The sequence below is a fragment of the Engystomops pustulosus genome, chromosome 9 (genome assembly GCF_040894005.1).
Source record: "Engystomops pustulosus chromosome 9, aEngPut4.maternal, whole genome shotgun sequence".
Classification (NCBI taxonomy): Eukaryota; Metazoa; Chordata; class Amphibia; order Anura; family Leptodactylidae; genus Engystomops; species Engystomops pustulosus.
In genome coordinates this window covers 106,184,689-106,210,344 of record NC_092419.1, presented here as the reverse complement: position 1 = coordinate 106,210,344, position 25,656 = coordinate 106,184,689, and the positions used below count along the sequence as shown (strand labels likewise).

General features: G+C 43.1%; 1 protein-coding gene and 1 long non-coding RNA gene across 4 annotated transcripts in view; one reads left to right on the top strand and one right to left on the bottom strand.

Annotated features, from left to right (window-relative positions):
- Positions 1-213: 213 nt before the first annotated feature.
- Positions 214-24,517, bottom strand: LOC140077830 (ectonucleoside triphosphate diphosphohydrolase 8-like). 3 transcript variants are annotated; one of them, XM_072125362.1, is made up of 10 exons: positions 24,443-24,517; positions 17,275-17,404; positions 15,424-15,541; positions 12,768-12,918; positions 11,034-11,193; positions 10,586-10,816; positions 5,702-5,968; positions 4,884-4,994; positions 4,667-4,804; positions 214-4,170 (listed from the first exon to the last, which is right to left on the bottom strand). In XM_072125362.1, exons 2-10 carry the CDS (start codon positions 17,398-17,400, stop codon positions 3,991-3,993), a joined length of 1,482 nt encoding a protein of 493 aa, XP_071981463.1. In that variant the 5' UTR covers positions 17,401-17,404; positions 24,443-24,517; the 3' UTR covers positions 214-3,990. The 3 variants fall into 3 exon arrangements, with proteins under 3 accessions (XP_071981463.1, XP_071981464.1, XP_071981462.1); XM_072125363.1 differs by having other exon boundaries at positions 17,275-17,401; positions 24,443-24,463; XM_072125361.1 differs by lacking the exon at positions 24,443-24,517 and adding an exon at positions 20,876-21,026.
- The window catches only part of LOC140077831 (uncharacterized), a 54,043-nt gene continuing 45,667 nt past the window's right edge, over positions 17,281-25,656 (top strand). Inside the window, exon 1 of the long non-coding RNA XR_011849840.1 lies at positions 17,281-17,416. This is a non-coding gene — a long non-coding RNA (uncharacterized lncRNA). The remainder of the gene's footprint in view (positions 17,417-25,656) is intronic.

Here is a 25,656-nt window from a genome sequence, read left to right as displayed (position 1 = left end):
CAACTGTACATAACTTATTTGTTATGACAATTGTACGTATTCTTGTAGTTATGTCATTGATGTATTTAGTTCATTTTCAGATGAACTTCTCTTTACACTACATTCTAATGAAATGTTTACTGATTATTCAAAAAAGCCGGAGCACATTCTGATATAAAATTCAAATGGTTTATTGGATATCCATTAAAAGTTGTCGCACTAGGCACGTGCTGACAGGGTGCAGGTAAACAACCTACGCGTTTCAGCTTAAAACAAAGCCTTAATCATGGTCTAACAAAAGCATACTAAAAACAACACTTATAGCACCATTGCACACCTGAATACCTCATTATAGGTATCGTCATATCCGGTCTACGGCATCAACAAACATTACATTAGTGGAAATTCATAGAATAATAATCATTAAAAAGATGTAAATACTAAATACATGGTATATGAAAAGAGGTTAATAAATGTAAGATAGATCATTTTTAGAATTCATTCCGTTTGGATACCTAGAGTTGAACGCTAGTATCCAAAAAGCCTCTCTTCTCAGAAGAACTTTTCTCCAATTACCTCCTCTTGCTGGGCGGTTAACCCATTCAATGCTAAAGAAACGAAAGCATGACAAATCTTTATCGTGCATTTCAATAAAGTGTCTAGCAGCTCCTGAGGCATTGAGGTCACCATTTCTAATACTGGTAAGGTGTTGGGCAATTCTGGTTTTCAGTTTCTGTATCGTGCATCCTATATATGTGACTTGGCAATGAGTACATGAAATGTTATAAACCACATATTTCGTGTCACAATTAATAAATGTTTTTATCATATTGATTTTTTCATCGTTAGTTTTAAACTGTAGTGTTTTGTTGAGGGCTAGGCAACATACATTACAGCGGTTGCCACTACACTTAAAGAACCCCTTGGTGGATAACCATGTTTTGGTATGGGCTTCAGTGTTGATGGTGCTGGGTGACAGGGTATTGCCTAAAGTTTTCCCTCGTTTGGCTACACTTCTATGTCCGTTTTTCATGATTTCATATAGAATAGTGTCCTGATTCAATATAGGAATATATTTTTTAATGATATTTTTAAAGGCATTGAATTGTGAGATGTAAGGGGTACTAAAAGTGGGCACATAATTAGTGGTGTTGTTAAATGATGGTGTACTAATTCTTCTTTTGAGTAGATTTTTTCTATCAACTTTTAAAGCTCTACCTCTGGCACAGTTTAACATGGATTTAGAATAGCCTCTTTCAGTTAGTTTGGCTGTGACCCTCTCCGATTGGTTTTGGAACTCTTCGTCACTTGAGCATATACGCTTAGCTCGCAAATATTCACCATATGGGATAGCATGGATGGTATGAGGGGGGTGACAGCTGGATGCTGATAAGATGGAATTTACAGCAAATTAGGTGAGACGGACAGTGTCTTCCTCCACTTCCTCCACCAATCACCTCATGGACCAGGACATCTCATGAAAGATTTCCCTGCCATTTTCCCTGTGCTGAGATTGCAGGCGTATCTTGAATTCAGTATCTTGGGCCTTTGGCTTGTTTTCTGACCATCCATTTTGCCTATCAATTCTGTACTGCATTGTCCTCTTGGAGCACCTACAAGTACCTGTAATCATAGACAACAAATTAGAGGCGAACAGCTACAAAGTATTCAAAAAGGCCTGGTCTTGTATGTACTTTCTCCGGAATCTCAAATTGTTCCACATCTGCAACAAGTTCCTGAAAATGTTCTATCCACAATTGCCTCCATCCTAATTTTTGCCGTTGTGTGCTGGAGCAGTAACATAAAGGAGTAGGATAGAGCAAAAAATAAACTCACCAGTATCACCAAAAAGGCACCCAGCATCATAGGTGAGCTGCCAAAACACAGTATGGGATGAAAGATGCCTGAGCAAATTTGAGCAGATCACATCGAATACACACCACCCCATGTTCCCGACAATATTCCAGCAACATCAGCAAAACAGATATCGCCAGCTATGTTGTCCTACTGCCAGATTCCAAAACAGTTGAACTGTACAAGAAAACATTGGCCTCCAGGACAAAAAAGCGTATGTATCATCCCACACTAGTCCTCCCTCATGCATGCCTGATCACTTGTAAAATCACTTGTAAATTTCCCCAAACCAATAAAGTTGCATTGTATCGTGTCCTCAGGGCGCTAATGCGATTTGAAGGTTGTGGCAGAGCAGGTAGCAACCTCCAGTTACTGCTTAAATTGTGATAAATATGTGGGTTTTGGTTTTAGTTTGGCCACTTAGTCTCTAAAAGTTTCACTATCGCTAGTGTACCGGGTAAGTCAAAAAATGTATGCGTGGAATATAGTGTAGGATAGAAAACTGTGATGTGTGTCACATCTCCAGAAATACAATTCTTCTCCCTTTCGGTTTTGTGTCCCTTAAATGAAAAGTATTCTATACATAAACAAAATTCAGATAACGATACAGTTTTCACACAAGAAGCTGACATTTACTGTAAAATAATGGACACCAGCCTTTTGGGGTATTTTGGGAAACAGATGGTAATTTAACCTCTTTCAACACTCTGCACAGATATTGCTGTGTATGCAGCTGCCCTGCTACACCCTGGTCTTTCGGGAAGCGGCTATACTTCCAGAGAATGGATTACATGGATACGTCTCTGTCCCTTAACACTCGCTGTTTGCAGCAGCCATAAAGCAGACAGACTGCAATAAGGAAAGTGCACCCCAATCTGACCAACCCCTGAGACTGAACTAGCAACGTTTCTTCTCAAAGACATCCAAATATGATAACAATTATAGTCACAGTCTCATATGAAAGGCATTGTTAAAGGAGAAAACAGCGATGAGTAATTTATTCATGCACAACGTATCATTGGAAACATCTGCTTTCACATGAAGTAAAACGAGCTACAAAGTAATTCACAGATAATCTGGTGGTGCAAAGTGACACAAGGAGACAGAACAATCTCTCTCTGCACTTAAAGGCAATTTGGGATTACAACAAATCTCTTTTATTTTTCAGAACTAGTCCTTAAAAAAGGTGTTCCTTTTGATCAACTGCTACCTCTGGATCTTCTGATGACTGGACCTGCGTGTGTCATCATCATCGGGGTAGCAAATAGTCAAATCGGCCATATACATAAGATGTCTGTCACCAAAATCTCTGTGTGAGACCTCCATACATAGTATATGGTTCACTGGTCCTTCTAAGACTGGTGATTTGACTGACAACCTGATCTACCATGTACGGGGAGCGTGACTCTGCAATGGTACTGCATTGTTTTTATCACAGTTGAAAAGCTCTCCAGTGTATCCATAGGCTTCAGTTTAATAAGTGCGTGCCAAAAGTACGCCCCTCTTCCTCTATTTATCGCACCATTTGCAAATGAGGTAAAAGGGACTGGCGTCAGTCTCCTAAGTGGAATGGGAAGTGTCCTCCTGGAACAGAGTGGTGGTCTGGTGAAAGACCCTCCATGTGGGGGGAAGAGGCCCCTTCATGACCCAACAATAATCATTCTTGTTAGTATTTGGTTCCTTCATTGAGGTCATTTATACACATCCTGTTACATCCATCTCTGTTTCTTATTTATTTCCAGTTTTTCTGTTTCAAATCACAGATGATCTAAGAATGCTTCGCCTTTGTCTTTGGAAAGACGTCAATTCATAGTGATCCAGGAGTTATTCCACGAGAGCCAGAAGTCCTGACATCAACTGAGAACTGCCGGGAGACCAAGAAAACCCGTAAGTTGTATTTTCATGAAAGGATCTAAGGAAAGTAAAGGAGCATTGGGTATATAACTATAATCCAAGGTGAGAGGAAGCACTAGATGTTGTTGCCGCCTTGGTTGATATGGACTGGGGACGTATTTCAGGCACAGCCGCCCTTCTTCATGTATCAGTGATATCACGGCCATTTGAGGTTAATGGATCGGACCATGTATTGATTATTCTATGAGGTGTTCAGCACCATTTATTTTGGTTCATCCTTCATATGCCACCGGAATATCTCAGCTATTTAAAATATAGAAACAACATAAGCAGTACGAGAGCCAGACTGAAGACAACGAAGAAGACAGCGGCCACCCACACACTGTAGGTCTGGACTCTCATGGAGGATGGGGCTTCCGATGGGATCATGTTGGTCAGGTTCAGCATGTAGCCCAACGTCCAGCCAATGTCAGTGTTTGCAGCCTGTAAAATTAGAACGTGAGAGGTGATGAGATTCAAGAGATCTGGAATTATTGTTAGGGCACATTCACATGGCCGTCTGCGGGGACGGCAATAGCGGCACGGCGGGGATATGGTGCCACACATGTGTGGCACCCATCCGGGCCGCACACCGCAAAAAGATAGAGCATGCTCTATCTTTCGGCGTGTGTGCGGCCGTGCGCCGCTATTCTCTATGGAGGGAGGAGGGGCCACCTCATCCTCCTCTCCAGCACACGGCGGTATGTCCGCACGGCGGGCATACCGCTGGGTGAATGTACCCTTAGACTGTGGGGAAAATCGGAAAAAAAAATCCACCCACAACTAGATGCTAGTCATGGCTAGACTCATACCCAATGGTGCCTGCAACATAAGGTGTCTCTTCCCATTACAAGGAGATACATGTATTTAAGGGGCCTGCGAGGGATCTTGCATTGAACCCTTACAGTACCCCAGCAGATCTCTGAGCCATCGAGGTCACCTGTTTCATGAAGCTGATGGATTTCCAGGATTCGGCATTGAAGTGGTAGGCATCCAGCAGCAGGGAGCGGATGTAGTTGGCGTTAGCGCAGTAATCTCTTAGTCGGTCTTTTTTCTCCTTGGGGAAAGATGCCTGAAGCTGTCAGGAAAGTAAAGTCATACAATTAATATGAGGGATATATGGAGGGGACCAGCAGGAGAGTTTTAGGGCTACTTACATCACTCCAGCTCCGTGCACAGAAAGTCTCCACTGTGCTTATTACTGTCGACAAATTCTGTCCTGATGTCAGATTGAGAAAGTCAAATGTGTAGAAGAAAGCAGAGAAAGCCTGGATGGAAGCACAAACACGTCCCATTATATGACATAATCCTCCCAGATAATGGATCAGCAACTGTAATCCCAATATTTCCCCCGTAGAGTTTTTTTTATATAGTTTGATGTTCTTTGTACAAGCGGTCCCCTACTTAAGGACACCCGACTTACAGATAACCCCTGTGACTCCTGGTGACCTCTCTGGATGTTATTATAGTCCCAGACTGCAATGATCAGCTGTAAGGTGTCTGTATTGAAGCTTTATTGATAATCCTTGGTCCAATTACAGCAAAAAATTGTCACTGTGACAAAAAATTTTTGTGTCTGGATCTACCATTATAAAATATACGGTTTCGGCTTACATACAAATTCAACTTAAGAACAAACCTATGGACCCTATCATGTACGTAATCTGGGGACTGTGTATAGTGGTCAGTCCTGGTCAGTTCAGCCACTATATAGATGAGGGTGCTGGCTGCTTCCTGCTCCATTCTCTGTGTATGAGCTGTTGATGGTTCTGGGTGTTGGACCCCCCCATCCATCTATCTTTAGGAATGGTCATACAATAATGTTTTTTCCTGGATAACCCCCTTGATGTTATCATGTCACTTTTATATCACTCATATTACTGGATCATTTACTCAATTCATCATCACTTATTTATTACATCAGTTAAATCTGATATTGCACTAGCCCTGGTAAGTTTCCACATGAGATACTCACAAAAAAGTTCCCCACAACCGGCGGCTGATAGACTCCATCAAATGAGCACTGATCTTTACCCGAGCAGGCAGTAAAATTAAAGATGGTTTTGAGCAGCTGGTAGCACTGGGTGGCATCGCCGGTACCAATCACCTTGAACGATTGGGTTAGTGATGGTGGAGCAGACTTCACAGTACATGGGCTGTTATACAGAGACTGCAGTGTCAGGGTCTCCTCATAGTCCTTTGGGTAGCAAGGGATGCTCACAGGATTGGTCAGATCCTGCCCCTGAAGAAAAATGATTTACACAATGTTATTATAATTACCGTATTTTTTTTATATTTATATCTATTTACTTTACACATGACAAATATCTGCTGCTTGATATTTGGTAACATAAAATATCGATAAAATACATTAACGTTTGTGGCGGTAATGAGGAAAAGATTGGCGGGGGCGGGGGGGGGGGGCTGTCTATACTTTTGCCATTTATCCATCTCATATATATCTATCTAAAACTATCATCTATAGGGGAGACTTACCTCTGCTGCTTCAGATACATCAGGAGGGTCGGGTTTCTTGTATTTGGCAGGGCGGTTGTGCTGCCGAACAAATCTATGTCAGGCCCTGTCTGGCGTAGAATTGCGCTAATGCCAGCAGGTGTTCAGGCTGGAACAGTCGGAGACTGGTCAGCAGGACATTCCTGTGAACACCCTACAGGCCCCCTTCACATCGCTCCACGCCCACTTGTCTTACATCTACCTATCTATCTCATATCTATCTGTTGAAAGAAAAGTCCAGAGTAACTAATCTCAGTAAAGTGTATGGGTGAAGTTTAGCATCATGTTCTATGAGAAACCCCAGGTGGATAATAGAAGTGGCGCACACAGCCAATAACATACTATATTTATTTGTTATGATGTTCCTTTATAATATGGTGGACAGTGTTAGTCCAAAATATATCTGTGATGATTTCATGAGTTTTTCCAAGGTATTCTCACCTATAAACAGTACCTTTAAATTCTATGAGCTTAAAGGCGTATTCTCATTTTTAATATTTAGGACATATCCACCGGAGAGTTTGTCTGGCTACTCTCTATAGAGCTCTTTGGTCTGTACAATTGGCTTGTTTTGTTAACCCCAAACCCCTACAGCTAATATCCAATTTCACGTATTAACCCTATCGTGAGCGCTGCCATCTTGGATCCTATCGTCGCTTCCCCGAACATCGTCGGGATCGGTTTCCATGACAGCCTCGGGTCTTCGTCAGACCTCAGGCTGTCTGGTTTCTACAGTTTTGTTACAATGAGCCAGTGGCTCAGTGTAACGTATACTGTGCAAAGATGCCATATACTGCAATACAGTAGTATTGCAGTATATGGTAGGAACAATCAGACCATCTAGAGTAAAAAGAACATTTTCAAAAAAGTTTTAAAATAATTTTAAAAAGTTAAAAACCTAAAAGTTCAAATCACCCCCCTTTCCCTAGAACTGATATAAAACATAATAAACAGTAAAAGTCACAGACACAATAGGTGTCGACGCGTCTCAAAATGGCCGATCTATCAAAATATGAAAACGGCTATTGCCACATCACGGAAGATAGCGTCCAAATGTCCGAAATGCCACTTTTACACCATTTACATCACATAAAAATGGAATTAAAAGTGATCAAAATGTTGCACAGACCTCAAAATGCTAGAAATGAAAACGTCGGCTCATTTTTCAGAAAATGGCAAAAAAAAATGTGTTTCTTTTTCGTACACATTCGTTTAATTTTTGAAAATGTATTAAAACACAATAAAACCTTTATAAATTTGGTATCACCGTGATCGTACCGAACCATAGAATAAAGTAGACGTGTTATTTAGGAGCGCAGAGTGAAAGTCGTAAAAACTGAGCCCACAAGAACGTGACGCGAACACGTTTTTTTTTTCAAATTTTTCCATTTGGAATTTTTTTGGGGGGGGAATATTTTCTCCAGATTTCCACTACATGGCAGGGAATAATAATAAGTAAAACTTGTTATGCACAAAATAAACCCTCACACAGCTCTGTGCATGGAAAAATGAAAAAGTTACGGATTTTTGAAGGTAGAAAGCGAGAAAGCAGGGGGAAAAAAACCCTGCGTCCTTAAGGGGTTAATTTGGCAAAATTAACCATAAAAAAACCCTCATTTTCTTGTGGACTTTTCTTACGTTTTTTTACTGTGCGCTCCAAATGACGCCTCCGTTTTATTCTCTCAGTCGCTGCGATTACAAGGAACCGTACATCATTACATCTTATTAAATTAAAAAAAAATAAAAATTAAAACCTATTGCACAAAAAAATTCTTTGTTGCGCCATATTCTGAGGCCAATAGCTTTTTCGTACTTTGGAGTATGGTGCGGTGTAAGGGTCATTCCAATATTTAAGTTGCCAAATGGTTAAAAAGTTGCAATTCTGATATTTCCGTTGGGAATAAACAGACGCAGCATTACCTAACCTGTATGATTTTTTTGGTTTATTCTTATATGCAGCAAACACCCCGCTGCTGTATGGAGAGGGCTCCATACTCCCCATACCGCCAAGTGTGTACATTCATCATCTGCGTACAGTTTATACAACGTAGGTGACATCATCTGTAAGATCGTCTTCTGATGTTACACTGATGAACCCACATCAGAAGACGTAACCCAATCCCTGAAGCTCCACCTTCTCCTATAGGAATAAAGGGATGGATTAATGAAGTCATACAATTCATAAGGTTCTCAGTGTCGCACCTGCTAGCAATAGTTGGCAGTACGGCTTCACTACTAATCTTGATGTTATGGGTAGAATCCATCTGTTAAGGTTTGGGAGTGATGGGAACTCACTACCTTTATAGCCAATTTTTGCATAGGAAGAGAATAGTCAACGACGAGAGTCAAGCCACAAATCCATCAGGGATTAGGGTCACATCCTCTCATGTGGTTTCTATTAAATCCATCAAACAGTCTACAGTCTTAGAAATGATTAATGCAAAAAAATATATAGCATTCAGCTGGCCCGGTCTCCTGTTATAGCCATCAGCTAGTATTCTGGTTCCTCAGCCGTAATATCAAAGCATTTTGGATATAATGGGGGGTCATTTATCTTATTCTCTGTAGGTTTTGGCTTCTTTATTCCATCTGCTACTTTGGTCATTTATCAATCTCACTTTTTCCTTGTGTTAAAGGACACTTGTCATCAGGTCTCTGCCTCTAGTCCTGTCACTACTACCTGTTGGAGCAGCTCACAAGGATCCATCCCAGCCTTTATCTAGTTATTTCATACATTATTCATTGTAAAATCATCTATTCTTTATTATGTAAATGAGGCTGGTCACATGGTCAAAGGCAGTGATGTCCCACCTGTTCCCCCTCTCCCCCCCCCTGCTCATGTCTGTGTGTAATGTATAGTAAAGCATTGCTAGTGTGTGTGCTGCATCTGCTGACATGCTGCATCCTCCTAATATACAGGTGAGAGACACAGATATCAGCTACACAAGTACCTGACATGTTCTGCTATAACATGTCTGCCTGGAGCTGCTGTATCTCTCCTAAACACACACACACATGCACACACAGGCTGCAGGGGGCGTGGCCACCAGGAAGCACATCATTATACAGCCTCACATCATTATACAGGCTGTCAGTCATGCACTGGGGGTGTGGCTGTGCCTCCCACTCATGAATAGAGTGGACAGCACGAATATGCTAATGCTTCATTGGACATTTCACAGGTCATTTGCATACATCTTTAGGACCTCATTGCTTAGGTTTACAGGCATGTAGAGGGACAATGAAGGGATGGAGGCAATGCTCTCTAATGGCAGTTTATGAAAATATATTTAGTTTAGGGGGTTATTTTGCCTGACGGGTTCTCTTTAAATGTTTTTCTATTTTTGCTACATTTGTTACAAATGTCTCAAAAATGTTGCACAAAGTTTTTTGCACCAAGAAATGTTGCAAATTTTAGACAATTTGAAAAGATAAATGTCACTTGTGACGTTTAGCACATCTGGAATAGAAGATAAATGTGTCTTACTGGTGATAAACAAATGTCCGGCGCAAATTCAGTGCACATTTCAAAAAGTCCCCAAAGAGGCGGAAAATTTGCAATGTGTCAAAAAAAAAAAAGTCTAAAAAAAGACAGAAAAAATAGAATAAAAATGAAGATAAATGACCCCAATGGGGCAGATTTACTTACCCGGTCCATTCGCGATCCAGCGACGCGTTCTCTGCGGTGGATTCGGGTCCGGCCGGGATTCACTAAGGTAGTTCCTCCGACGTCCACCAGGTGGCACTGCTGCGCTGAAGTTCCCCGAGGCGCGCTGGAATGCACTGAAGTTCTCCGGCCTATTCCTAGTGAAGGTAAGCGCGAGTCCCGCAACACTTTTTTTTTTTTAATTGCAGCGTTTTTTTCCGAATCCGTCGGGTTTTCGTTCGGCCACGCCCCCCGATTTCCGTCGCGTGCATGCCAGCGCCGATGCGCCACAATCGGATCGCGTGCGCCAAAAACCCGGGGCAATTCAGGGAAAATCGGCGCAAATCGGAAATATTCGGGTTACACGTCAGGAAAACGTGAATCTGGCTCTTAGTAAATGACCCCCAATATCTTTTACGGTTCAGAAGTTATCAACACAGAGATTCTCAATAGATTCTCCTGCCGGGTTCATAAATACTGGATCCAGGGCCTTCAGCACGTCACATAGCTGTGCATCACAGGGAACTTCCCAGTTTTTGTCCCAGTTTTCTGCGTTCATAACTTCTGAATGGATATAGCAATGCGGGCTGATCCCTCTTCATACACGGTGGTGGTGGTGTATATTGCAGCAAACACCCACCAGTAACACCTGCGGTCAGGGCTGGTGCCGATCGGGGGTGTTAACCATGCATCGCTCACCTGTGTTGCCTTCACCAGCATCTGCTTTAGCGCCTGGTTTTGGCCGTAGCAGAGGAAGCTGTGTGTGTAGATGGTGTACGGGAAGCCATAGAGTTTAAATACTGCTTTTTCTGTGACATCTTCAATGTTCGCCTTTGGGATAAAGCTGATCTGTGTGGAGGCACCACCGAGATCCAGAGCTCCATATATATTGGAAGAGATTGGTTTAACCCAACGACCGCTGAAGGAATACTGCAAGAAACAATGTCACAAGAATGAATCCCATAATCTAACAAGAAGGTGGACCTAAGTGCCAAACCTGCACCATGGCCCTTATTATGTGATATTTAGTCTATCATTGGGCCTCCCGTTGGTACCAGGGCCCGGCAGTGACTGATATTCATGGCGACAACCTGCTGTAAGGTTGTTATATCCCATGTTCTTAAAGCCTTATCTTATGGAAACTTACCTTCATGAAGGACTCCAAGAGGTAATTAATGGTGATCCAGCCGTAGGACCCTTCTTCTTGTCCACTGATGATCCGAGCACCACGGAAATCAATGGGGTAGCCCCTTATGGTCTTTGATACCTCAGCCAGCACCAGATCCGATGCAGTCTTGTTTTCTAGACTTTACAGGAGACAGATTTTATAACACTATAATTAGGATAGTATATATGCAAGGATCACAACATTACAGATATTCAGTCAGATTCCTTACATGTGTCTACAAGGTAAAGTTGTAAAGTTAGAGGAGGATTTGAATACAGTATCAAAGATGTCTGATACTGAAAAGATCTGTCTACTTGTTGATCTACTTTGCATTTTTAATTATTTGCATTAAGTTTGCACCAGAAAAAATAGCTAAAATTTTGTTCCTCTGCATAACTTTCCTCTGATATATTTTTGATACTATTGTTCACTTTTTAGCACCGTATGATGCAGGTTACATACAATACAAATGTGAGGGGTATCAGGAGATAAGGTCTGGGATGTATGGAGAGGACAGCGTGTGGTATTGGAGGGACAGATGATGGGCCAGGTTGTATTTGGAGAGTTTTGGGATATTTGCATTAGATGGGAGGCTACGGGGCAGTAGTCCTGGTGGGAAATGATGGGGCATTATATTATGTCTGGGATCATTACTTCTTTTGTGATATAATCTAGTAATATTATAATGTGTAATCATAATCCTGGTTACACCCCAATACACATCTGTCTGTGGGACTTGCAGATGGATGACTGGAGGGTCATAGATTTGGGGCAGAGCCAGGACTTCTAGCTTTACCATATATAACAGGGATCAGTCTCAGCTCTTTGACGTAGCTAAATCCATATATGGTCAATTGTTTTATAGTTTCTGGAAGGTAAATAGTTACAGGGTATTAACCAATGTATAGAACTCTACATGAAAGACCTGACTTTAATCAAAGGTCAGAACAAGTTCCACATTGTTGTATAAAGCGCCGAAGGACGGCCTGACATATAAAATCCCATAACCCGCGGGCTCATTACACTCATTTGTTGTGTTTGGCAGAGGAACCTGTGGTAAATCAGTTACAGGGGGGGTTAAATTGTTTAGGATTTCTTGTAATCTGGCACCGCAGTGTAACTTGTATTCCCACAGACTTTCTGTCTATCCATGTCTCTGTGAGGTGTACAGGGACGCGGGCCAGCCCCCATCATGGCCGCCGTCCAAATGACTATTTTCATTTCCACTATTTAATTAAAAAGAAGATGGGGAAGGTCAGCGAAGGAGAAGGGGGTTGTTCCGCTGTGAAGTTCTTCTTGAATGTGAATCATTTCCTCTCACTACCATATGGGGAAGCGAAAGTGACAACCACAAAAGTGTGCCCAGATGTGTGACTGGTACAGAGGGCACACGCAGGCTGCTGGATACAGAACTAGGACCCAACATTGATACTTTCTCTCCCAATAAGCTCCACACACAAGTTTACGGATCATTCACACATTCAGTTTTTCACATGTTCACTTTTTCAGATGCAGTTTTTGAAGCCCAAAGCAGGTGCGGATCATAATGGGTGAGAAGATATCACCGAGAGAAGCTGCTCCTCCAATTTTTAACTCCACTCCAAGGATTGGACATCAAAAACGGCATCTGCAAAAACTGACCGTGTGAACGCACCCGGCGCCGTCAAAAACTGCATGCAAGAAACTCTAGTTTAGATGAGTAGATTCCCTTACTCAAGCAGTCTCATCCCAGCGGTGGCGCCCAGATAAGCAGGGGCGGCTTTCTGGCTTTCTACGGGTATTATGGACATTGCTTTATCCAGGCAGGGGACCAGAGACCTCCCAGCACCAGGAGGGTCATTGGAATAACTGGAAATCCCAGGCCCTGTAAAATAATACAATTACATATTGTTATCATTGACAATGACCACTCTGTTATCTGTCTCTGAATTTGGGTTCATAACAACCTGATATATCAGATACTATTAGAGCCCAATGGATCTCAATGACGTACAATGGGGTCCATGACGTTCCTTCATGTTATCTGCCATTATGATGGAAGGATCACTGAGATCATTTGGCATCAGTGATTTTCCACGGTGTAGAGAGCTTTTTATTTATACCAGAGAGAACGGAGATGCATGTGAAGAGCAGACCCCAGGGAGGGTGTGGGCTGCACCAGCAGAGCTCGTCATATGGGCTTCATTACTGCAGGCAATGGCTGGAAGCCTGTTCATTGTAATACTAGACTGCAGAGCATTGTCCATAGGAAAACCAGATGTGCACAAAAAATACGACCCAAAGTCCTGGAGACGGACAAGAGACAGATCTGGGAATGTAGTCATGACTATGTGTATACAGAAAGGAATAAGGACACAGGGACACAGCACAACCCACCAAGTCTTCAAGGGGCCTTGATGCATATTAGACAAATGTCAGACAACCATGTGATGTAATGGTACAAGCAGAAGAGAATGATCAGGTAGTGAGATGTCAATATGTCCCATCCTTTCTGCATGTTATATGCTTATAACACATATACACTCACCGGCCACTTTATTAGGTCCACCATGCTCGTAACGGGTTGGACCCCCTTTTGCCTTCAGAACTGCCTCAATTCTTCGTGGCATAGATACAACAAGGTGCTGGAAGCTCCTCAGAGATTTTGCTCCATATTGACATGATGGCATCACACAGTTGCCGCAGATTTGTCGGCTGCACATCCATGATGCGAATCTCCCGTTCCACCACATCCCACAGATGCTCTATTGGATTGAGATCTGGTGACTGTGGAGGCCATTTGAGTCCAGTGACCTCATTGTCATGTTCAAGAAACCAGTCTGAGATGATTCCAGCTTTATGACATGGCGCATTATCCTGCTGAAAGTAGCCATCAGATGTTACAGGGTACATTGTGCTCATAAAGGGATGGACATGCTCAGCAACAATACTCAGGTAGGCTGTGGCGTTGTACCAAGGGGCCCAAAGAGTGCCAAGAAAATATTCCCCACACCATGACACCACCACCACCAGCCTGAGCCGCTGATACAAGGCAGGATGGATCCATGCTTTCATGTTGTTGACGCCAAATTCTGACCCTACCATCCGAATGTCGCAGCAGAAATCGAGACTTATCAGACCAGGCAACGTTTTTCCAATCTTCTACTGTCCAATTTCGATGAGCTTGTGCAAATTGTAGCCTCCGTTTCCTGTTCTTAGCTGAAAGGAGTGGCACCCGGTGTGGTCTTCTGCTGCTGTAGCCCATCTGCCTCAAAGTTGGACGTACTGTGCGTTCAGAGATGCTCTTCTGCCTACCTTGGTTGTAACGGGTGGCGATTTGAGTCACTGTTGCCTTTCTATCAGCTCGAACCAGTCTGCCCATTCTCCTCTGACCTCTGGCATCAACAAGGCATTTCCGCCCACAGAACTGCCGCTCACTGGATGTTTTTTCTTTTTCGGACCATTCTCTGTAAACCCTAGAGATGGTTGTGCGTGAAAATCCCAGTAGATCAGCAGTTTCTGAAATACTCAGACCAGCCCTTCTGGCACCAACAACCATGCCACGTTCAAAGGCCACAAATCACCTTTCTTCCCCATACTGATGCTCGGGAGAACTGCAGGAGATTGTCTTGACCATGTCTACATGCCTAAATGCACTGAGTTGCCCCATGTGATTGGCTGATTAGAAATTAAGTGTTAACGAGCAGTTGGTGTACCTAATAAAGAGGCCGGTGAGTGTATATTCTCTGGACTAGAGACTGACACATTGGGGGTCATTTACTAAGGGCCCGATTCGCATTTTCCCGACGTGTTTCCCGAATATTTCCGATTTGCGCCGATTGTACCTGAATTGCCCCGGGATTGTGGCGCACGCGATCGGATTGTGGCGCATCGACGCCGGCATGCGCGCAACGGAAATCGGGGGGCGTGGCCGAACGAAAACCCGACGTATTCGGAAAAACCGCCGCATTTAAAAACCGAAAAAGTGTCGCTTGGGGAGCGCTTACCTTCACCTGGTCCGAGATGGTGCATTCCGGCGCGATGAGATGACTTTCAGCGCAGCAGCGCCACCTGGTGGACGGCGGAGGAACTACCTTCTTAAATCCCGGCCGGACCCGAATCCAGAGCAGAGAACGCGCCGCTGGATAGCGAATGGGCCGGGTAAGTAAATCTGCCCCATTGTAGCAAACTTTACATTAAGCTACCTATAAATGGAAACAATTGCTGACTGACAGCCAGACATCTTAAAACCCCCAAAATGATTAGGCTGAATCTTGTAAGTTGCGTCTACACCGCGTGCTTGTTGCTGATCGCATTATTTGCGCTCGGGCCGAGCTCCGCCCACTTGCATTTGCTTTGCGTTTCTTATCTCTTACATGATGATACGCACCTTCCACATCGCACACAAGAGTCTGGCTCACAACCCCGGTGTTGTTCTCCTTGTCTGTCGGCCATTGATAGATGAAAAGCGACGTGTGAGATGAACCGGCATCAAACACCATCCCATACTGAAAGAAGCACAAAGAGGCAGCGGACTTACACCAGTGGCACAGAATTGTAGGGGGGGGGGGGGGTTTAAAAGTTACACCGATAATTAATAGAATTGGGTAAAGCATTAGGTGTTTTTGGCTGCTTCTGTAAATCCCATAAAGACCTATGGAGTAACAGAATGACAGTACCAGAGATGATGTGATCCGAAGGGGTAGTCTGGCAGACAACATGGCACACCTAAGTGTTGGTAGGCGACCTACCACCGTATATAATAAGGAAGACCAACCTTGAAACATTATTATCTGGTTCTTACTGCCCAGTTTTATGTAACATGTGCCGGACACAAACATCAGAAGTTCTCACTGTCTGGATTATCAGAGGACGGATTTAAGGACGTTACCCGTTTTATTTCTGGTTAGCAAAAGATATTACAATAAAAAAAGCTTCAAAATCTATATAAATAACTAACAAAAGGTACAATGGCAGTTCTGTGAAAACTAGTGAATCTGCCTAAATATAAGGTCTATGTACTATGCCCTCTAAAATCACATGACTGTGTGCACCCGATTCCCACAAATCAGTCATCTCACAGGCACAGGTAGACGCCAGGAGAGAGGTCACTATGTGCAGATGGGACCCGACGTATCAGACTTCTCCTATGAGAAGAGTTTTGACAAAGTTTAACTTTATTTATCTGCACTTTAAATTGGAAATCCCAGGTTATTGAGTCATCCACATTTTACAGTCTATAATATAAAGACTTTCCGGACACACCTGCAATTACATCACAGGATGACCAAACACAGTACTGCTAAGCAGCATCCAGAGTCATAAAGGGAAATTATACATTCAGGCAATGCTTATCCTGTGTTACATCCTGTCTTATACTCCAGAGCTGCACTCACTATTCTGCTGCTGGTGCAGTCACTGTGTACATACATGACATTACTTATCCTGTACTGATCCTGAGTTACATCCTGTATTATACTCCAGAGCTGCACTCACTATTCTGCTGCTGGTGCAGTCACTGTGTACATACATGACATTACTTATCCTGTACTGATCCTCAGTACAGTATCAGTACAAAGCTTAAAATTGTTAAACAAATATGGAATGTCATGAGATTTTAGATTGTGAATTATTGTAAAAAATAATACAGACTTTGGCTATATTCACACTGCCGTGAGCCCACCGCACCGTAGCACGGCGGGCACACGGCAGCACACGGCACGCAGCTCACCCCTGCCCCTCTCCATAGCGATGTGTGGACGCGGCGCCGTAATACGGGAAAAGATAGGGCATGTCCTTTTTTTTCCCGGGCTACGGAGCGGTACGGTGCCGCACGTGTGCTGCACCGTACCGCTCCCGTAGGGCCCCACGAGCCCATAGAAGTGTATGGGGGACGTATATCGGCCGCATATACGTCGGCCGTATATACATCCCCCATACTGTAGTGTGAATGCAGCCTTTAATAGAAGGTAAATAATTTAACATAGCTCCTTCAGCTCAATTTGGACAAAATATACATGTACTATTGTTTACATATAACATTTAATTAAAGTTATGCTCAGTTCTCGTCTTCTTTTGTAAAATCTTATGAGGAATAATAGAAGATTAATACATTGTATTGTTTTTGTCCTGCATGTAGCATCTAACACAGATCATATAAAGGAGAGCTGCACTTCCTGTAATAGTTGCTAGTGGTTTAGTACATTCTAGATTTGCTCTTAAGTTTTAAAATATTTATTACCTTGGTTCCAGGAGGAAGAGGGACCTCCGCACTTCTCACCAGGACCAGAATGAGGGCGATGATTACCGAAATGACTGACACAATCAGCAACACCAGGAGAGTTCTCTGCTTGGATTCTACACCCATCCTGCTGCAGATGAAGGTAGGTTATTAGATGTTCTAATATGGTAAAAAATGCTATTCCCAAATTACACCACTGCATCTCGCTTAAACCAGGTTGGGAATTTGAGAAACAAACTGCTGTTTCTATAACTCCCATGGAATTTATGGAGGCTGAGAAGCAGATTTCTAATCAGCATGGAGAGATGGGTATAACTTGTCAGCTGACGTGACCTTACAGCTATTGTCCCTGGAGAAATGTGTAATCATATCATAAAATTAAATGCTCTAATATTTACTGGTAGATGCTGCTCTGGTCTTGATAATGGACCTGCACCAGGAGATTTCATGGACCCCAAACCATAACTGATTGTGGAGACTTCACACTAGACCTCAAGCAGTTTGGATTGTGCCTCTCCTCTTCCTTCAGACTCTGGGACTTTGATTTCCAAATTAAATACAACATTTCTTGTCATCTGAACACCTTGGGCACTGAGAACAGTCCAATTCTTTTTCTACATGGCCCAGATAAGAGGTTTCTGACTGGCCAGAGTGGAATGGCCCAAAAACGGGTTCAAAACGCAACGTGTGCCACCACCCTAAAGGACCTTTCAAAACGCTTAGGAAGCCTTTGCAGATGTTGTGGGTAAATTATTCTAATATTCTGAGATAATTACTTTTGGGTTTTTACCAATTATCATAATTATCATAATTGGGGAAAAACGGACAAAAACGGATGCGTTTTCAAAAATGCGTGCAAACGGGTTCAAAAGGCCAAGTGTGCCCCCACCCTCAGCCATGATGATCAACATTGACTTTATAATATATGAGTGTGCACTGCAATCAGTTTTGAGGTGGTTTTAGGTGCAATTTCATTAATTTAACAGGTGAAAGACATGAACTGAACGGGTGCATTTTTTATTTTGGAGGGAAAACCTGGTCCACAAATGTCCTTCACCTGTCCAACAAATGCCTTTTACCAGTTAAAATAACAAAACCACCTCAAAGCTGATGGCGATGCAGTTTTAACACACTTTTTATTACACTTTTTGAATTGAATTACTGAAAAAAAAACCTTAAGCTTATGCTTTGTATAGGGTTTCCCTGTGCTACGAGTGAATTTCTCTATGAGCCGGTCCTTGCTCTGTCTTTGTAGTGTTAGACCTGGGGGCATTCACCAGCTGCAGTCTGTATCAGTGACATTGTAATCCTCCATCCATTAGGCTCCAGCTGCTTCCAATAAGCAGCCGAGATCACGTCTCAAATACTCCACATCTTCAGATGAAAACCATTCACCGAGGTGAGTTTTACCACGTACGGAAAGAGGGAAACCACACAACAGGGAACATCGCATTTGTGCAATTATTAATGTTTCTTATAGTTTGGTCACATCTGGGCCTAGGAGCTTTAGGAGGACCCATATGCAGGGTCAGACACGGGATCTGTTTTCATATCATCATAAGACCGATGTCCATATTCGTTAGGGTGATGCCACACATGGCGTTTTGAACCCGTTTTTTAGCAGTCTGTCCAAAAACGCATTCCGTTTTTGAACAGTTTTAATTAAGATACAGCAAGGAGGGAACGGTGGAATCCAGCAACTAGGCAGGCATGAGTTCAGGCATAGGTGGAGTAAAACTTCACGTTTATTTCATCTTATAAAAAGTTTAAAAAAGGTACCAAAGTGGAAAGAACTGACGCGTTTCGAGCTATAACATGCTCTTAATCATAGTCTAGAACTGACGTGTTTCGAGCTATAACATGCTCTTAATCATAGTCTAGAACTGACGCGTTTCGAGCTATAACATGCTCTTAATCATAGTCTAGACTATGATCAAGAGCATGTTATAGCTCGAAACACGTCAGTTCTTTCCATTTTGGTACCTTTTTTAAACTTTTTATAAGATGAAATAAACGTGAAGTTTTACTCCACCTATGCCTGAACTCATGCCTGCCTGGTTGCTGGATTCCACCGTTCCCTCCTTGCTGCATCCATTCCTGACTCGGCTCAGTATATCCGTGCACCGGCGTGGCTAAAGGGTGAGCTGAGAAAAATCTTTTTCCTCTTTTTGTTTAATTAAGATAATTGGTAAAACCTGTCAATAACGCTTGCGTTTAACAGACTGCTTAAAAACGGACCGAAAACAGGTTCAAAACGCCATGTGTGGCATCACCCTTACTGGTGGTGGACACAGGTCCTTAGCTAGCAATATAGCAAATATTACAAAGTTGCATAACACAGCGAACAACTTTATTTGTTGAAAATGGAAAACTAAATTTAGTCTTTCTGCATTTGACATCCGGGTTCATAAAACATTGTGAAAACTTTACTTAAGAATAAGTCCGACTGCTGGGATTCACTAAGGTCGTGCGCCCGATAACCAGTAGGTGTCGCTGCTGCGCCGTGGTCCGCCGGAGTACACCTTCTTCTTCCTGGTGCATGTAAGTGCTGATTTTGCGATACATTTTGTTTTTTAAATTCCGGGGGGTTTTTTTCGAATCCGTCGGGTTGTCCGACGGCCACGCCCCCGTTTTCTGCCGCGTGAAAGCCGGCGCGCCAAAATCCCAGCAGAATTCGCTGCAAAACTGAAAAATTTGGGAAACCCGGTGAAAGTGCGGCCGCGGAGCCCTTAGTAAATGAGCCCCATTATCTCTATACACCTTAGAAACCTGTGTAGGGGGTAAATTAATTTCACCTGTTGGGGGTTCCCACTGTTCCTTACTTGGGAGAAATTGCAGAAAAATTGGGATGTAATTTCTCCTTTAACCCCAAAGTGATGTTTCAAAAATATAAATCATTTCTATGATACACCTGTGGGGTCAAAATGCTCCTATTCCCAATGGTAAGTTCCCCTTTGCACTTGTTGGGGGTTTCCATTGTTATGGGACCCCCAAACCTATCCTGGCCCCTGCAAACTGTCCAATGTTACCAGCTTTGTAATCAAATCTCTTCTTCTCAGCTGTTCTGATGTGTGTGAAAACGCAAGCGTTACTGCCACGTGTGAACGCACCCTCAATATTTAGAGAGGTGCAGTTTATGAAAAAGGGGTCATTTATGGTGGTTTTCGCTTATATAGTGCATTGAAACCTGAGCTGGTGCCTCAAAAAGTAGATTTTTATTAAAAAAACAATTGCCTGTGTAGTTCTAAGCCTCATTTATAATGTGAGGCCACATAAAGCAGACATATGGAAGATGTTAGTTCATAAGACATTGGATGCTATCACTATCTGTCTACAAAGAATACAATTGTGAATTTTGAAAACGGCAAATTTTTCCTAATTTTCTGTTTTTTATTCATATAATACCCACAAAACATATCACACAAATGTTTCAACTAACGTGAGGCACAAGTACAACCTCCAAAATCTGGAGGAAAAGCGCTACAAAGTTATCACCACTGACCTGTCAGATTCTATAAACAGGGCTCTGAAGAGGGGCTTCCGCAGTGAGGGGTTAATTTATGACTATAAAGGTCTATTTGTGGATTATTTTATAACTTACCTTGATGCGGGAACAGACCCAAGTCCTGGAGCTCCTTCCTGCTGAGATGCTGAGGAGGATAGAAACCAGCGAGACAGAAGCCGCTTCTCTAAAACTCTCTAGAAATTCTCCTCTTCCCCTCCCACTCCCCGCAGCCACCGAGTAGTGAAAGTTTAGCCATACCTTGTGCTGCGCAGCCACAAAAAATGTGGGATTTCACTTGAGATAAGAAACAGTTAACCCCTTCACTTCCTGCTGCTCTTGGCAAGGAGCCCCAACTTTGCTTTATCTCCCACAAACAGATACTGTGGGGAGGACACAAGGAGCTGTATTACTAGCACCGGGCTGACACAAGTTCAGCTCCATCTAGTAAGTACATAACTGTAAGCCTCTGTTCACACTGACAACCGAGGCTGGAGTCTCCATTGGAGGTTAGGACAAAAATAACTGCACTGTATGTGAAGGTGAACAAAATGCACAATGACAGATCTAACAACTGGGTGCATTAGGCACTGGAGAGGCCCTTGTAGAACTTCTATGGGAGAGGACGGAAGAGCTAAGAAGACTTCTATATGGAAAGTGAGAGGAACTATACCGTCAGCTACAAACTTACTTTACTGGCCTACACTGAGTCTTCTGCAAGGACCCTAACGCAGCCTTTTGAAACTTTTGATATAAAAACTTTAGGGGATTTTGCCCCTACCTCCAGATACATTTACTGTACATCCATATATGAGGCTGATATCAGCTGCTCCTCTGATCCTCCTGTCCTGTACTTTTATTAGTCAATGTAGTTTCATGTTGGTATAATTTCTAGGTGACCCTTTATACATGCGTTCCCTAAGTCACACAAATGTTCCTTTGTTGTAATTCAGAAAACCTTCCATCTAGGATACAACAGGTCTACACAGCGAGTAGTGAACTGAAGTCATCATTTAGCGTATGTATTGATGAGATGTGAGATCCAGTCTTCATGATGTGATGAATTACAACGACTCTAGGGTCACACAAAGTCCTAAAAGATTTCACTGGATTCAAAGGGAAATGTCAAAATCAATCCCAAGTTCAGTCTGTGGAATGCCAAGCAGCGATGTTATCAGATTGCACCCCCAGGCTGCAGAACCTCTGACATCTCCCATAATCAGCGGATTCCAAAGATTATCCACTTATCTCTTCCCTGAAATTCCCATGAGATCCTTATCTCTCCAACCATCTCTAGAGGTCGGATGACGGATACTCAATGCAGTTATATCTCACCAAAACAAATCTACCCAGTGCACATGACATGCACTTCATACCCATTCATTCAATGTTGGCCAAACCTACAAATTTGTGGGACCGGTCAACAATTGCTGTTAGTTCTAATGAAATATTACGGCAACTAACTCTTCTCTTTTCATTCAGGTTATGCGCATGCTCGGCCGAGCCTGGCAATGTACAGTACAGGTGGCATTAGTGGCTAATCCTAGGAACCCCAGTAGCACATAGCGACACACTACTGGGTCCAGTAACCTTTCCAAACCCATAAGAGGACCACGAGCTAGGGACAAGAGCCAGAACTTCTGTGCTGAACTTCCAAAACTTGCTACATCCGGGTTTATGCAACTTTTATTGGCTGTTACTTAAAAATGATCCTACAAAAATAGAAGCTCAGGCTGCTGGAGGATGAGGATAAAATAGACACAGATGACGTGGCTGTGCACACATCTAGATATGGCAGAAAAAGAGTCATAACCCAACCCTTCACATTATAAAAATTCCTTTCCAGAAGGTAAAAGGAAATGTAAAATGAGATGACATGATGGGCAATGTGCATTACTGCTTGTGGGATCCCATCTGCTGTGGTTTTCAGGAACCCACTGGGTCACCCACCCAATGCCATGGCCATGGATGAGATCACACATTGTGGGTCACATTCCACTTTTTGCGGTGAAATATGAAAAATGACATGGTGACCTGTCAGCTCATCCTATCCCCATATCTCTTGTGATACAGTCCAAGAAGGAGACGGAACCCAATATCCTCATCTAAAGAGTCTTGTGCCCTAGAAAATCTCCGCTCCTGACCAGCAGGCTTATATGACAATACCCGTGTAATGACACATAGAAATACTCTTTTTGTACATTGTGTAAGAGACTGTTTGAGTAACCGCACACATTATAAGTTGTCAATGCCAATGATTGCATAATAGTATAAGTATGTAAGGAAGAAAGGATTGGCAGGGTGCACTCACAGGACCGGGAGGTACAGCTTGTACGTGGCAGATATCATTTCCTGGTAACACTGATGGCTGATACATATGGGGTCCTATATACAGGGGCATGGATAAGGAATTACCCATCTGTACAGTCCCGGCATATAGCGTGGTACATACACTAAACCAATAGATCAAATATCAGTCCCTCTCATAAAGATCTTTAGCTCTAACATACAGTCTGACAAATATCATGGATCAATGAATGAATAAGAAAGTCAAGGGGTAATTCACAGAAAGGAGAGTTCTGTGATGTATCCTTTCTATTAGTCAGATTTTATAGTCCAGGGGTGGATTAGGGCATTTCTGTGGGCCCCTAAAACAAAGTTATGTATGGGGGACCCCTGTAATGATCAGCAGGGAGTCTCCCAAAGCCATAACTTGTATTGACGTTCTGTGCAGGATAATATAGAGCACACAGGGAGGACAGGTCAGCATCCCTCCGTGTATAACATCAGCTCTGGAAGAATTGGCTGTATCCCACCAGTGAGTGGCCCTTTCATGATGCCCATGGCCTTATGTGATTACATTATTGGTTAGTCCTCCCCCGTATACTCATCCTATTTGTATAAGATGCGGGGAGAGGTACAGCATAATGTTGCACAAACTAAACTTACCAAAAACTGGCAAAACAAATCCAGCAATACAATAAAACAATACAAATGAAACCAGACGAAGAACAGACCATGTCTAACGTTCTCTATGCCTCTCTCAGATACTGGCTATTATGTAGGTACACAATGTAACTAGGGGGCAAGTGTCCCCCTTTATACATCCACTCACCCTCCTCTGTAAAACCTCTGCCGTTCGGGTCAACTATGTACTGAGACCTTGGACTATTTCTGTTTCCAGTGACCCACGTTGTAGGTTATCTATCAGTTGTATCTTTAGAGGATGTGTCCTCTGTGATTTGTGCTATTACAGGTTCATAGAGGTGTGAGTAATCTATGGTATACAGTTGCGACATAGCATAACACAAGATGACAGATACGCCAGGTCATATAGGTCACCAGGCGTACCCACAATGATAATACACCCACACAATGTAACCCAGTGATTGGAACGTGAGCTGCGATCTTGTATTATCACAAGTCAGGCCCTCTGTAGGTGCAGAGGTAAATGGAAATTTACTGGTAGTCTAAGCCAGTGATTGGGTTAATCTTATAGTTCCTGGTGGTCTAGGGTGAAGAATGGGTCAATGATAAATTGAGCTTCCTCAGGGATACCCTCAGACAATGGCAGCCTTATATGATCACACAGTTTATACCGCCCTCACCCCCAAAACCAGTCCTGCCAGTCAGATCGATTATAAGAAGTATAAGAAGTGCACTTACTCCTGTCTCAAGATCTCGGAGCAAGTGAGCGTCTCCTGTGGAATCTGGACGTCTCTTTCACACTGTTTATCTTTATATAACAAAATCCTGCCGTGAACAGGGAGCGGCCCCGTCACCTGCCCATTTATTCACTCCAAGAACTGCCTCCCTGGCTATGAGCTGATGTCGGACAATTATCCGTAAGCTTCCCATTGTGTGCGGGCAGAGAGTGAAACGCTTTCTTAAAAACAGCCACAGTCTCTTTATATAAACCACAGACATGACTGCAGATTGATGTCCGAATTGAAGCACCACTTTGTGATTAAAGGTGAATTTCCCGAAACCCCCCCTCCCCCTACTAGCCAAAGTGGTGACTTTCTAGTGGTCCCCTCCATAGACTCATGTTACTGTCTCAATGGCGCAAGGTGCCTGGTGAGAGACACCAGGTGGTGAGGTCAGTAATCTCCATATCTGTATAGTGGTAGGTGATAATTTGCACCAATGCCAAAAAAAACTTTTAACTATTAGCTTTTCTGCTTTCTCTAAGCATTTGCATCACAATTTAATTGTGCCTTATAACTTACCTTGAATCCTGACAGAATCCTCTGTGTAGTCCCAGGGGTTGACTCTGGTTTAGATCAGTTTATAAAAACAATACATGATTTGTCTGTGCTGCATACTCCTCAGCTCTCAGCCCCCACCTTTGTGCTCCTGTACAGCTCCTTCCTCCTGCTCTCTTACTCACAGGAACAGAGCTCACAGCCTGGTGACATCAGTGGGAGAGGGAGGAGCTGTACAAGAGCACAAAGGTGGAGGCTGAGAGCTGAGGAGTGAGCAGCACAGACAAGTCACATGTTGTTTTGTTACCTCCAACTCATCCCAACAATAAATGGCAAAATAAACAAAATCAAGGGGGAGACGATTTTAGGGAAAGGGGGTAGAGGGGTGAGTTGATCCTCACAACTTTGCAGGTAGATGTACCAAGACCAAGACTTATGGAAGAGGCTCATGACTCTGGACCAGAACCAATTGGGGAATGAAGCGGAGTTCCTGAATATGATCCATTTGGACCAAGTAGTATGATAAGCTTCTATCAGATTATTGTTTAGAGCTCTAAGTTCTTACATACTGCGACACTTCCACCCACATTAGTCTTGCAGGACACATTGTGGTCTTCCAAAGCCTAGGGATCACCAGCCTTGCAGCCTGGAAGCATGGATAACAGTGGCTGGGGA

Excerpts from the sequence above, each read along its gene's own strand:
- LOC140077830 (XM_072125362.1), bottom strand. The coding sequence starts at position 17,400 with ATGGGTGTAGAATCCAAGCAGAGAACTCTCCTGGTGTTGCTGATTGTG. Across the intron at positions 11,194-12,767 it reads GCTGGGATGAGACTGCTTGA|TCTAGAAAACAAGACTGCAT; the intron begins GTAAGGGAATCT and ends TCTCCTGTAAAG. Across the intron at positions 4,805-4,883 it reads GTGCACGGAGCTGGAGTGAT|CTTCAGGCATCTTTCCCCAA; the intron begins GTAAGTAGCCCT and ends CTTTCCTGACAG.